The 15,008-nt window shown below is 49.6% G+C and overlaps 1 protein-coding gene across 1 annotated transcript; it reads right to left on the bottom strand.

The window, feature by feature from the left end:
- Window positions 1-1,041: 1,041 nt before the first annotated feature.
- On the bottom strand, window positions 1,042-5,017 carry BCDIN3D (BCDIN3 domain containing RNA methyltransferase). Its single transcript, XM_058042062.1, has 2 exons — window positions 4,823-5,017; window positions 1,042-1,920 (listed from the first exon to the last, which is right to left on the bottom strand). Exons 1-2 carry the CDS (start codon window positions 5,006-5,008, stop codon window positions 1,324-1,326), a joined length of 783 nt encoding a protein of 260 aa, XP_057898045.1. The 5' UTR covers window positions 5,009-5,017; the 3' UTR covers window positions 1,042-1,323.
- Window positions 5,018-15,008: the final 9,991 nt, after the last annotated feature.

Raw genomic sequence — 15,008 nt, 5'->3', positions numbered from 1 at the left:
TCATGTGCAGGGCCAGGAGCTGGACTGGAGGATCCTTGTGAGGCTGCTCCAGTCAGGACATTCTACATTCCCTAGGGCCTGTTCCCTGGCATTCCAGGAACAGCAGCACTGTCTGGCAGGGTGGGTTTCAGGTGGGATCAATAATTCACCTTGGCTGGGCCAGGTGAGGCCACACCTGGATCCAGGGCATGCCTCTGAGGGACTGGAATCCCAGGGAATATTCTTGATACAAGTGGAAAGCATATGTAGGAACTTGGATTCCAGGAACACTTCCTTGAACAACCTCCCACCCCACAAAATTGGTGCTCCCTGAGCACCTGGAGTGGATCCCCCATGTGGCAGCAGCTCTGTGGCCACACAGAGAGGCACAACCTTGCCAGGCACGGCTCTGGGGAAGGCTGTGAGAAGATAAGAATGAGAAACAACTCTTATCTCCACTCGCTGCACCTGCTGTTGTGAACATATGGAACGGTTTGGATGGGAAGGGACCTTAAAATCCATCCCATCCCATCCCCAGGGACACCTTCCACTCTCCCAGGCTGCTCCATGTGGAATGTGTTGTGGAGATCTGTTTATCAAATGGCGCTTTCTTAACCAACCATCCCAAAAATTCACTCCCAGACATTCCTTGGCCCAGATTCCCACAGGAAGCCAAGGTGCAGTCCCAGCAGGGATTTGGTGTGGGATCTCAGCACCTCAGGACTGATGTGCAGAGTGACCGAGATCACCCTTGGGGGGCTCGGGAGTCCTGGAATGTTGCCAGAAGTGTCTGGTGGCTGGACTTTGATCCTACATGGGAGACAACACCTGTATGAGGATGGGAGGATTTCACTGGGTGAATGGTGAAGGGATAAGTTAATTAGAGTGTAAGACACAGGGTTTAGGATTTCTGTACAGGGGGGTCTAAAGAAGTAAGATGGAGGAATTGGGGCGTGTCCTGTTCTTCTTCTTCTTCTTCTTGGCCTCCATCTTCTGTGGTGATGTTGGCACTTTGGGATTGGTCTTTACTAGAAGTGCACCGGTTAATAAGGGTAGAAGGTATTGGGGAAAAATGATAAATATTGTACACGTAACTTCGAGTATAAAGATAAGTGACCGCCCCGGGGACTCTCAGTGTGCTCATGGCTGGCTGCTGTGCAGACCTCTGTCGGGCCAAAAGAAAATCTTTTAGATAAACAATTAATAAACACCGAGACCGAGAAAAGATCTGAAGTCTCTCCTCGTCCTTTGGAGCGCCGGGCTGTCCAAGGCCACCCCGGGCCTTTCCAGGTCACCCAAACAGCCGAGAAACCGACAATTTGGGATTTCCCAGCCCTGCCCCGCTCAGTCAGAGCCCTGGGCACGGGCAGCCGTGGACCTGAAGAGCAGCAGGCTCCTGTCCCACGAGGTGCTGCCGAAGGAGCGGACGAGCTCCATGGCGCACTCCTGGGTCAGGATGCGGGTGACGCTCTCGGCCATGTCCCCGTTGATCCGCAGCGACCGGAAGTGCTCGAAGTCGCGGCGGCCCAGCCTGCGCAGCCGGCGCGCGGCCGCCCGGTAGCACCTCCAGGGCTGGGGCTCCACCAGCAGGAAGGTGCACAGCGAGGCCAGCAGGGCCAGGAAGTCCAGCAGGCCCCGGTCGCCGTGGTTCAGGTGGATCCACATGGTCACGGACATGCAGAAGCCGATGTCGAAGGAGGAGCGGCCGAAGCGCTGCAGGAAGGAGCTCAGGAAGGGCTCCCTGGCCCCCGGGTCCATGATGTCCAGGCTGGCAAAGGAGATGGAGGCAGGGAAGGGGCTGCTCTGCTGGGCCCTCCGGATCAGCTCGGGGTCGATGTCACAGCACAGCAGCTTCAGCTCCTTGTCGGCTCCTGGTGGCTCCGGGCTGGAACTGCCGTCCTGGAGCCCCAGCAGGTGCTGGTACAGAGCCACACTGAGCTCCTGCAGGAGGAAAACAGGGGTTCAGGGAGCTCCCCAGAGCTTCTTCTCACGGGTGTCCAAAGGAAAATCTGACCGAGATCTGTCCTGGGAGCCCTGAGGACCTGGAGTGAATCCCCCATGGGGCAGCAGCACAGAGAGAGGCACAACCTGCCCAGGCATGGGAGAGGCTGTAGGTGAGCTCCTGCAGGAGGAAAACAGGGGTTCAGGGAGCTCCCCAGAGCTTCTTCTCACGGGTGTCCAAAGGAAAATCTGACCAAGATGTGCCCTGGGAGCCCTGGGAGCATCAAGAGTGGATCCCCCACGGGGCATCAGCTCTGGCCACAGAGAGAGGCACAAAAGTGTGAGAAGCTGAGAGAACAGAATAAGAAACAATTCTTATCTGTTGTAAATATGTGCAATGTGTTGCGGAGATTTGTTTACCAAAGGGTGGTTTCTTAATTAACCAATGGTGACGGTATTTTAATTAGAGGATCAGTTAGGTACCCCTGTAGTGAAGCAGGGTATGAAAAAGCAATGGGTTTCTTAATAAAGAAATAAATGAATATATAAATAAATGAATATATATATAAATGTATATGTAGCTAAATGTACATATAAAGAAATGAATATATAAAGAAATGGATCTTTAACCTTCTGTGAGTGCATGGAGTCTGTGTAACTTATCACAGTTATTATTACAGGGGATCCCCCAGTGCTGACACCCCCACAGTGGGGCCCTGCTCCAAAACCAAAATCCTGGGATGCTCTGGGCTGAGGAACCCAGCTCATCCCCTCCAGCCCTGCCATGGGACACCTTCCACAGAGCAGGAGGCTCCAAGCCCCTGGAACGTCCAGGTCCCCAGCCTGGAACCTCTTTGCATAGTGCATACTGATGGAAAATTAATGAATCCTTAATTAAAGGAGATCCCATGGAGCTCCTGGAGCTGCAGGCCTCCAGGAATGTCCTCTGCTGGTGGCAGGTGCCTCTCACTGACCTGCTCACCCAGAATGGGATCTGGAACTGTCCCCTGGCAATGCCTCAGGGAATTCCCAGCCCCGGGAGCAGCAGCACTGTCCCAGCAGGGTGGGATCAATAATTCACCTTGGCTGAGGCCACACCCGGACCCAGGGCAGGCCTGCAATGTGTGTGGAGCTGGGAACGGAGCTGGGAATGGAGCTGGGAAAGGGCTGCAGCACCAGCCAGAGCTGGAGATCTCTGAGGGGAGCTGGGCTCTCATGTGGGACCTCCTCACCCTCCAGCCTGAGCAGGAGGTGGGGCAGGAGGGGTCAGGAGCTGCTGCTCCCAGGAGAGAATGAGAGGAGGCAGAGCCCAGGGCAGGTTTGGGTTCGATTTTAGGGGAAATTCCTCATGGAAAGGGCTGGGCAGGGGAGGAGCCCCCATTCCCAGAGGGAATTACACACCCAGGACAAGGATTCTTCCCAGCCTGCCCCACTCCTGCCAGTGACTGTCCCAGTGCTCCCAGTCCTCCCAGTGCTCCCAGTACTCCCCACCAGTGCCCCCACACCATTCCCATCTGCCTCCCAGTACTCCCCACCAGTGCTCCAAGCACTCCCCACCAGTGCCCCCATCCCTCCCAGTACACCTCACCAGTGCCCCCATCTCTCCCAGTGCTCCCAGTACACCTCACCAGTGCCCCCATCTCTCCCAGTGCTCCCAGTACTCCTCACCAGTGCCCCCACACCATTCCCATCTGCCTCCCAGTGCTCCCCACCAGTGCTCCAAGCACTCCCCACCAGTGCCCCCATCCCTCCCAGTACACCTCACCAGTGCTCCCCACCTCTCCCAGTGCCCCCAGCACTTCCCAGAAGTGCTCCCACACCATTCCCATCTGCCTCCCAGTGCTCCCCACCAGTGCTCCCCATCCCTCCCAGTGCTCCCCATCTCTCCCAGTGCTCCCAGTGCTCCCCACCAGTGCCTCCCCACCATTCCCATCTGCCTCCCCGGGCTCCTCCATTTCCCCCAGTCTCTGCCTTTCCCTGCATTCCCAGTTTGGCCCATTGCCCTCCCTCATTCCCCACCAGTGTTCCCAGTCTGCCCCAGACCAGACCAGTGCCTCATCCCAGCCTTTCCCATGGTTACACTGGGGGTGCCCAGGACCCCACAGGCTGCAGCTCAGAGAGGTTTTAGAGCCAAAAAAAAATGCAAGTTCCCAGTTCAAGGGGGGGTTAAGAGGAGGGGAGGTTCAGGTTGAAGGCCCTGGTGCAGGTTTGGGGTTGGCACGGCAACTGGATTGTCCCCCAGTGCCCCCCAGTCTGTCCCAGTGCCCTCCAGTCTGTCCCAGTGCCAATTTGTGCCCCCAGCAGTGCCTCCCCAGTGCGTCCCAGTGCCCCCAGTACAACCCCCAGTCTGTCCCAGTGCCAACTTGTGCCCCCCAGTGCGTCCCAGTGCCAACTCGTGCCCCCAGCAGTGCCCTCCAGTCTGTCCCAGTGCCAATTTGTGTCCCCCAGCAGTGCCTCCCCAGTGCATCCCAGTGCCCCCAGTACAACCCCCAGTGTGTCCCAGTGCCAACTCGTGCCTCCCCAGTGTGTCCCAGTGCCCCCAGTACCCCCCAGTCTGTCCCAGTGCCTCCAATCCTCCCCAGTGTGTCCCAGTGCCCCCAGTGTGTCCCAGTGCCCCCAGTGCCCCCCAGTGTGTCCCAGTGCCCCCAGTGTGTCCCAGTGCCAACTCGTGCCCCCCAGCAGTGCCATCCCAGTGCCCCCAGTACCAGGGGACTGCCAGTCTGCCCCAGTGCCCCCACCAGTGCCTCCCAGTACCCCACACCAGTCTGTACCAGCGTCCCCCAGGACCCCACGCCACGATTTCCCAGTCTGTCCCAGTGTCCCCAAGACCCCAAACTGGGCTGCTGTCCCCACCCCGTTCCCCCCGGGGCGCCCCAAACCCGGCTGCGTGTGGCGCCCTCACCCCGGAGTTGCAGCCCACATCGAGCCCGAGCAGCGGGCGGGTGGCCGCGGGGAAGAGGCTGCGCAGGAGCCCTTGGGGCAGGAGGCTGATGCGGCCCTCGGGCGGGTGGAAGCGGGAATAGTTCGGGAAGTTCCCGTACGGAGCCGCGCCGGGCTCGGGGCCGCCCCGGCTGATGGGCGCCGCCATCTTGGCACCGCTCCCCGCGCCCGGCGGGAACCGCAACCGGAGAGAAACGTTCCGGGGCAGAAACGTTCCGGGGCAGAAATGTCCGGAGTTGGGACAGGGACAGGGGACACAGGGACAGGGACAGGGACAGGGACGGGGACAGGGACAGGGACTGGGGACACAGGGACAGGGGATGGGGACAGGGACAGGGACAGGGACAGGGACAGGGGGTGGGGATGGGGACAGGGGACACAGGGACAGGGACAGGGACAGGGACGGGGACAGGGACAGGGGACACAGGGACAGGGACAGGGACAGGGGGTGGGGATGGGGACAGGGACAGGGGATGGGGACAGGGACAGGGGACACAGGGACAGGGACAGGGACAGGGACAGGGGGTGGGGATGGGGACAGGGGACACAGGGACAGGGACAGGGACAGGGACAGGGATGGGGATGGGGATGGGGACAGGGACAGGGACAGGGACAGGGACAGGGACAGGGACGGGGACAGGGACAGGGACAGGGACAGGGACACGGGGTGGGGATGGGGATGGGGATGGGGACAGGGACAGGGGACACAGGGACAGGGACAGGGACAGGGACACGGGGTGGGGATGGGGATGGGGATGGGGACAGGGACAGGGGACACAGGGACAGGGACAGGGACAGGGACGGGGACAGGGACAGGGACAGGGACAGGGACAGGGACAGGGACAGGGGGTGGGGATGGGGATGGGGACAGGGGATGGGGACAGGGGATGGGGATGGGGATGGGGACAGGGACAGGGACAGGGATGGGGACACAGGGACAGGGACAGGGATGGGGACAGGGGATGGGGATGGGGGTGGGGATGGGGACAGGGACAGGGGATGGAGACAAGGGACAGGGACAAGGACGGGGGCAGGGGACAAGGACAGGGGATGGGGACAGGGAACAGGGACAGGGACAAGGGAAAGGGACAAGGGACAAGGATGGGGACAGGGACAGGGGACAAGAACAGAGGACAGGGACAGGGGACAAAGATGGGGACAGGGCCAGGGGCCAGGGGCCAGGGGACAGGGGACAGGGGACAGGGGACAGGGGACAGGGGATGGGACAGGGACAAGGACAAGGGACAGGGGCAGGGGACAGGGACAGGGGACATGGGACAGCGCCACCAGGGCAGCCACAGCCCCTTGGGGGGAAAAGGAGAGACTTTTGACATTTTGTGTAAAGAACCCTGTGAAAAATGCCACTCATTTGTTTTTAAAAATGTAAAAGTTTAATAGTAATAAAATGGTTATAAAAATAGTAATACATTTAGAGTAATAATAATTTGGACAATTTGAATTGGGACAATATGAGACAATAGAGACAAAGAGTTACAGACAGTCCGGGTACCTTTTCTGGACAAAATAAGCCCAAAAAGGACCCACGTTAGCAGAGAATTAACCCTTAAAAGCAACAGCCTGTTGCATACTCATACACCTCATCCATGATGCATAAATTCCATTCAAACACAGGATTGTGTCTGGGCAGTGTCAGCTTCTTCCTCTGAATCCTGACAGCACCTTCGAGCCTGAGCAAGGTGGGAAGAAGTTCGTTTCTCCTGATAATGGAGCAATAAATTCTCTTTCTCTGAAAGATTTTAGTGTGCTGTGGCTGCTATCTTGCTCTCTTTAGAAAAAAAGTATCTTACATAGCATAGTTTCTATTTTAACAAGATGTTATAACCTAAAACTATGTTTAACACAGTACTTAAGAGAATTAATACAGCATCACTTTCCAGCACAACACGTATAATATTCAATTTAATATTTGCAAAAAGCCAATCATAAAATATATGCATTTTTCACAACCCTGCGAAAAACGACCAGATAATATTGGCTTTCACATTTACATATTAGCCTATGCATGCTGTTAGTGATTGTAACTATTTAGAAATAGTATCAATTTTTAGCTGCATGTTAGTGTAATATAATCTATCAGCTGAAGTGTGCTTTGAATTGCTCATGGACATAGTAATGTAATGAAGTCTGTGTATCACTTGTGGAAATAATAGTGTGATGAATGTGCTGTGTTACAGGCCCTAGCAAAACATGAGATGTTGTGAAAAATGCGTATTTTATGATTGGCTTTTCGAAAATATTAAATCGAATATTATATGTGTTAGAAAGTGATGCTGTATTAATTCTCTTAAGCAGTGTGTTAAATATTGTTTTAGGTTATAACAAAATGTTAAAATAGAAACTGTGCTATGCAAGATATTTTTTTTAAAGAAAGGACCTGCAGCGAGATAGCAGCCACAGGACCCCTGAATCTTTCAGAGGAAGAGAATTTATTGCTCCATTATCAGGAGAAATGAACTTCTTCCCACCTTGCTCAGGCTCGAAGGTGCTGTCAGGATTCAGAGGCAGAAGCTGGCACTGCCCAGACAGAATCCTGTGTTTGGATGGAATTTATGCATCATGGATGAGGGGTATGAATATGCAACGGGCTGTTGCATTTAAGGGTTAATCCTCTGTTAACGTGGGTCCTTTTTCAGGTTGATTTTGCCCAGAAAAGGTACCCAGACATCCATAACTCTTTGTTTTTGTTGTCTCATTTTGTCCTAATTCAAATAGTCCAAATTATTATTACTCTAAATGTATTACTATTTTTTATAACCATTGTACTACTATTAAAATTTGTTACTATTTTACTATTAAAATTTATTACTATTTTAAAATTTTAAAAAGAAGTGATTGGCGTTTCTCACATTGTGGAAAAGGCTTTTGTGTAACTAAACCAGTGTAAGATCATCCACTGACCAACCTGTCCAAGTGATAAGATAACCATGACACAAACTAGAGCACTGGAGGACAATTAGAGAATACCATGCTAAAATTAAGGAGAAAATACTAAATCCTTACCAGAGGATGTGAAACAGCAGGATGGAGACATAAAAGGAATAAAATATATTGACCCAGCACCCAGGATGTCATGCAGATAAACCAGAGTGTGAAGAAGTCAAACAAAGGAGTTCCCAAAACATCAGAAAGTTCAAAAGAACGTTTGAATAATGCATGAAACACATGAATATGCATTTACCTCAGCAATGTGACCCTATAAAGATAACGCTGGCTGTGTACACCAGGGTGTTCTTTGCTCTTGGTCAGCAGCACCCCAGCGCTGGAAATTTTGTCCTTAGTTATTGTTATTGTTATTGCTATTTACTTTTATTATTTTATTTTATTTTATTTTATTTTATTTTATTTTATTTTATTTGAATTATTTTTATTTCTATTAATTTTAACATTTATATTATATTATATTATATTATACTATACTATATTATATTATACTATATTATATTATACTATATTATATAATATATATTATATTATTTATATTTTAATTATTTTTATTATTTATTATTTTTATTAATTTTAATTTTTTTTTTTTTTTTTTTTTTTTTTTTTTTTTTTTTTTTTTTTAGTTTTAAACTTTTATAAACTCTAAGCAGTGAGTTCTGTTTTTCAGAGCCCTGTCTGTCCCTGCCAGGCTGCAGAGGGACAGTGACAGCCACCCTGTGTCCCCTGTGAACCTCACCCTGCATTGCCATGGCGACGGTATCAGGCCTTGGCGGAGTTTGGCGTTTAAATGACACGTACATGTTAAATAGTCAATATAAAAATCATATTTTATCAGATAAAACATATGAATTTTGTTCAAATAAATAGCGTGCAAATGCTACTTATGGCAGCGTTATTGAAAGCATAATTGAATAATATAAACTGATGTTATAAAATAAATACTGTATAGATATACTATATATAATAATTGATAGAATAGAATAGAATAGAATAGAATAGAATATACCGTATAATATAGTAATATACTAATATAGTAATATAGTGATATAGTAATATAATAATACAGTAATAAAATAATAATACAGTAATATAATAATAAATTAAATAATTATAAATAAAATATAAATAAATAAAAAATAATAAATGAAAAATAAAAATTAATAAACTTAATAATAAACAAAATAAAAATAAGAAAATAATAAGATGAAAATATTAAATAATAACTAAATTTAAAAAGAAATAAATATTATTATAAATAAAAACAAGAAATAGAATTTAAAAATATAAAACAATAATATAATAATATAGTAATATAATAATATACCGTATACACATCAATAACAAATTCAAGTTATTTAAATCACAATTAAAGACATGATTGAGCTGGGGGTGGCCGGGACCCCACAGGCTGCAGCTGAGAGAAGTTTTAAAACAGAAGAAAATGAAAGCTCCCAGTTAAAGGGGGGTTTAAGAGGAGGGGAGGTCCAGGTTAAGGGCCCTGGTGCAGGTTTGGGGTTAATGTGACAAATGCATATTTTATGATTGGCTTTTTGCAAATATTAAATTGAATATTAGACATGTTGTGTTAGAAAAGTGTGCTGTATTAATTCTCTTAAGTAGTGTGTTAAATATAGTTTCAGGTTACAACAAAATGTTAAAATAGAAACTATGCTATGTAAGATAATTTTTTTTTAAGAGAGGAATGAGGTACTCGCACTGAGATAGCAGCCACAGCACACTAAAATCTTTCAGAGAAAGAGAATTTATTGCTCCGTTATCAGGAGAAACGAACTTCTTCCTGCCTTGCTCAGGCTCGAAGATGTCGTCAGGATTTAGAGGCAGAAGCTGACACTGCCCAGACACAATCCTGTGTTTGAATGGAATTTATGCATCACGGATGAGGTGTATGAATATGCAACGGAATTTATGCATCATGGATGAGGGGTATGAATATGCAACGGGCTGCTGCTTTTAAGGGTTAATCCTCTGTTAACGTGGGTCCTTTTTGCCCAGAAAAGGTACCCGGACTGTCTGTAACTCTTTATTTCTATTGTCTCATATTGTCCTAAATCTCAATTGTTCAAATTATTATTACTCTAATGATATTACTATTTTTATAACCATTTTATTACTATTAAACTTTTAACATTTTAAAAACAAGCGATTGGCGTTTTGCACGGTTAAGCTGGCACAGCAGGCTGGGTTTCACTTGCTGCTGGTTTCAAGCACAGCGTGAGGAGCAGAGGGCGCCTGCAGCTCACAAACGCAGGTGAAGGGCTCCAGCTCCCTGCATCGGCCCTTCTGTGTTTTCATGGGAATGGTTTGGGTGGGAACGGACCTTGAAATCCATCCCGTAAATCCCATCCCATCCCAACCCATCTCATCCATCCCATCCATCCCATAAATCCCATCCCATCCCACCCCTGCCATGGCAGGGACACCTCCCACTGTCCCAGGTGGCTCCCAGCCCTGTCCAACCTGGCCATGGGCACTGCCAGGGATCCAGGGGCAGCCACAGCTGCTCTGGGAAACCCATCCCAGCCCTTCCCACCCTCCCAAGGAACAATTCCCAATTCCCAATCTCCCATCCATCCCTGCCCTCTGGCGCTGGGAGCCATTCCCTGTGTCCTGTCCCTCCATCCTGTGGAATTTGCAGGCAACCTCGACAAGGGAAGAGATGAGAATCTGAACTCCATGTTTCAGAAGTCTGATTTATTATTTTATTATATATATTATATTAAAAATGCTATACTAAATCTACACTAAAGAAAGAGAAAGGATTTCATCAGAAGGCTAGCAAAGAAAGGAATAATAAATTCTTGTGACTGCTCAAGAACAAACAAAAAATATAGATTGTAATTTCACTTGAAATTGAAATGCCACCATATACTTGGCTTTTGGCATGGATAATGGGGCCATGGCTTTAAAAGGTTTTATTAAATTAACAGAAGTTCTAATTGCAATCATAACCTCCCTGCCTGGACTGCTCACAGCCTCCACACAGCTGGCTGTCATTGGTCAAGTAAAGACAATTCACATGCTGGCTAAACAATTCTCCACATCACATTCCAAAGTGGCAAAACATGGAGAAGCTGAAGCTTGCCAGCTTCTCATGAGAAAAGATACTAGTGAAAGGGTTTTTTCAGAAAATATGTCTGTGACTGTGTCCCCAGTCCCTCTCTAGCTCTCCTGGAGCCCCCTTAGGCCTGGAAGGGGCTCCAGGGTCTCCTTTCCCTTCTCGTCCCCAGGTGAGCACCCCCAGCTCTCCCAGCCTGGCTCCAGAGGGGCTCCAGCCCTGGAGCATCTCCACGGCCTCCTCTGGGCTCATCCAGCTCCTCCTCATCCTCCCTGTGCCACAGAAGAAAGACAGAAAAAAGTGCAAAAATAAATACAATTTCCCCCCTCCTCCAAGCAATGGAATTCAGGGGTTTGAAGTCTCCTCTGACTCTCTCTGGCTGGATTTAGGACTCTCAAATTTTTGTTTTCAACAGGCATGGGAAGCAGCTCCATCCCTTCCTCCCTCCAGCATCCCCCACACCCTGACCCATCTTCCCCTTATCCTGCATCCCTCCATCCTTCCTTTCTTCATTCCAGCCTGGTTAATCCAAATTTTTGCCTGAACAACCAAAAGCCCAGAGCTGAAATTTGATGGAATCATCAGCCTTTCATCACGTCTGTGGTAATTCCAGGGAACCCTGATGATGCCTCATCCACCTGCTCTTGGACATCTCATTACCTGTGTGGGAATGTTCCAGAATAATTCAGTCCAGAATTTGGACACCTGATTATCTGTGTGGGAATGTTCCAGAAAAATTCAGTCCAGAATTTGGACACCTCATTATCTGTGTGGGAATATTCCTGAATAATTCTACAGAAAATGCAGGGAAATCCCTCCTAGGTGTTCAGCATCACTTCCCAGGAACCAAACTTCCCACATTTTGGGTTTGACTCCTTCCCAAAAGCACAGACTGCTTTTGGGAAGGATCCAATCCCTGCTGCACTGGGAGTTCTGTCCTGGACAACCATCCCTTCAGAGCTGAGGGAGTGAGATGGAGTTTGCCTCTCTCAGTCCAGTTTGCAGTTTACCTCTCCCAAATGGGAATTTACCTCTCGTTTTGGGTGGTGAATTGTCCCTGGAGGATTTTTTTTTTCCTCCATTTACCCTTGGGAAAGCTCCAGCACAGCAGAAAATTCCCTTGGAGCTGGAGCTCTCTCCCACTCACTGAATTTTGAATCCTGTGGCCGCATAAATGGAGTGGGAAAGGGAGCAAATCCCTCACTCCAGGAGACGTTTCCTCCCTCAGTTCCCAGCTGTTCCTCACCCATGACACCTGTTCCAGATCCTTGTGCTTTTATTGCTCTGTGGTGGTGAATTGTCCCTGGAGGAATTTTTTTTCCCTCCATTTACCCTTGGGAAAGCTCCAGCACAGCAGAAGATTCCCTTGGAGCTGGAGTGCTCTCACAGCTTATCCCCACTCACTGAATTTTGAATCCTGTGGGAAAGGGAGCAAATCCCTCATTCCAGGAGCCCTTTTTTCCCTCAGTTCCTCACCCATGACACCTGCTCCAGATCCTTGTGCTTTTATTGCTGTGTGTGGGATGCTCTCCTTACTCATAACCAGGGAAGAGGTGACTCGGGCTCCGTTAAACCTCTGGGCCATGCCAGGGCCTTGTTGACATCTCAAGGGGTGAAGCAGCACCTGCACAACCAGAGCAGCAACAGGCACGGGAAGAGTTTTGCAACCATTTATTAGCAATAGTCAGAGAAGATACAAAATCCTATGTACAGTGAAATCACAGCAACAACCTCTCCAGAGGACTGGGATTTGGAGCTGGATGAGGACTTGGGGTGGAGGACACAGGAGGAGGGGGAGCAGCCTCCACATCCCACCCCAAATCCTGCATCCCTGACCCTCCTGAGGAGCTCCAGCTCCACGAGCAGGACAGTGCTCAGCGTCCACCAGGACTGGCGTGGAAAAGGGACCAGGAATTGTGCAAGGGATGCAGGAGGGCAGAAATCCCCCCCAGCCAGGTGCCTGGAGCGGGGTCATGCCAGGTGTTCCCAATAGGAGCAGAAAAGCCAGGATATACCAGCAGCAAAGCCAGGATATATTAGCAGGAAAGCCAGGATATTTCAGCAGGAAATCCAGGATATACCTGCAGAAAGCCAGGATATATTAGCAGGAAAGCCAGGATATTTCAGCAGGAAATCCAGGATATATCTGCAGAAAGCCAGGATATATCAGCAGCAAAGCCAGGATATATCAGCAGCAAAGCCAGGATGCAGCAGCAGCAGCAGCAAAGTTTCTCCACAGCAGAAGGAACAAGAACAATTCCAGAGGGGGCTGCAGGTCCCTGTGTTCCTCCCCAGCTCCCAGCAGGGCATTTTGGAGGAGTTTTGGGACTATTTCAGAGCCAGAGCTCATCATGGAGCTCCACACTCCTCCCTCCAAGCCTGGAAAGCACAAATCCCTACAGGAAATCACTGTGAGCAAGGAAAGGCTGCTGAGGGCTGGGAAATTCCCTCCTGGAACTCCAATTCCATCCATTTTTAGGGTTCCTCCCGTGCCATTCCCAGCCCTGCCTGCTCAGCAATCCAAGAGTTTGGGTCTCCTCAGCAGGAACCAGCAGGGCATGAACTCCCTGCTGCCATCACCTCGTGCTGTCCTTCATCCCAAAAAGAATTCAGTTTTGGTTGTGGGGTTTTGGTCTGGTTGGGTTTTTTTGTCTGGTTTGGTTTTTTTTGGTTTTTTTGGTTTTTTGGTTTTTTTGTCTGGTTGGGGTTTTATGTCCACTCAGAGATTTTCTGGTCTGGTTGTGGGGGTTTTGGTCTGGTTGGAGTTTTTTGCCTGGTCAGAGATTTTTTTGGCCTGGTTGTGGGGCTTTTGTCTGGTTGGGGGTTTTTATGTCTGACTGGGGTTTTTGGTCTGGTTGGGTTTTTTTTTTTTATCTGGATGAGATTTTTTGGTCTAGTTGGTTTTTTTTTTTTTTATCTGGTTGAGATTTTTTGGTCTGGTTGGGGTTTTTTGTGTCTGACTGGGGATTTTTGGTCTGATTGGGGTGTTTTTTTGATCTGGATGAGAATTTTTTGGTCTGGCTGGGGATTTTTTTGCCTGGTCAGAGATTTTCTGGTTTGGTTGTAGGGCTTTTGGTCTGTTGGGGTTTTTTTTGTGTCTGACTGGGTTTTTTGGTCTGGTTGGGGTTTCTTTGATCTGGTTGAGATTTTTTGGTCTGGTCGGAGTCTTTTAGTGTGACTGGGGTTTTTTTTTTGTCTGTTTGGGGTTTTTTGTGTCTGACTGGGGGTTTTTGTTCTGGTTGGGTTTTTCTGGGGGTTGTTTTAGAAAAGAAGGAAGACAAGGGGAAGGCATCACTTCTGCTCATCACTGCAGCCGCAGAGGGGCCAGAGCGTTTCCCTTCCCTGCCCAGTAACTTTCCCTGGGCACGTGGGGCAGGAGGACAGCACATGTGTGGGGTAAAACCCAGGGCAGAAGGAGCAGGAACGTTCCAGCGCCCTGGCAGAGCCCCTGTGCAGCAGGAATTGCTGGAGGCAGCTCCTGACGCAGCACTCGCGGCATTCCCAGCGAGATGGGAGATACCAGCTCCTATCTGCAGCACGGATCACTCTTGGAATGAGAGCAAAAGGGCCCTTATCTCCCTGGGGAGCTTTACAGCCCCAGATCAGCCAGCTGAGCCCCGGACAGGGAATGTGAGCGGGGACGGTGGAAATTTACCTGAGCACATCCAGAGCCCGCGCTGACATTCCCCTTTGGGAGAGGAGAAAGGGAGAACAGCCAGGGAGGGCGACCTTGCTGCTCCAATGGCCTCAGCCCCTGCAAAGAACCCCTTAGGAACCCAAATTTGGAGCAACCAGGACGGTTCTGTGAGGGTGTCACAGCCTCAGGGAGGGTCACAGGATCCCACATGGAATGGCATTTCCCAGCATGGAAACTCAGCCTCCTCCAGCCCTTCTCTGCCATTTCCTGAAATGTTCCTTCCCTGGGATCCCAAATCCCCCCGTGAGGAGCCACAGTCCAAAAAGAACCAGCACAGTCCCCTGGGGGGGAGCCATGGATCAGGGAAGGGAAGGGAAGGGAAGGGAAGGGAAGGGAAGGGAAGGGAAGGGAAGGGAAGGGAAGGGAAGGGAAGGGAAGGGAAGGGAAGGGAAGGGAAGGGAAGGGAAGGGA

This window comes from Melospiza georgiana, chromosome 29 (genome assembly GCF_028018845.1).
Source record: "Melospiza georgiana isolate bMelGeo1 chromosome 29, bMelGeo1.pri, whole genome shotgun sequence".
Taxonomy (NCBI): Eukaryota; Metazoa; Chordata; class Aves; order Passeriformes; family Passerellidae; genus Melospiza; species Melospiza georgiana.
Note: the sequence above shows the minus strand (reverse complement) of the source record. Positions and strands in the feature narration are given on the sequence as shown.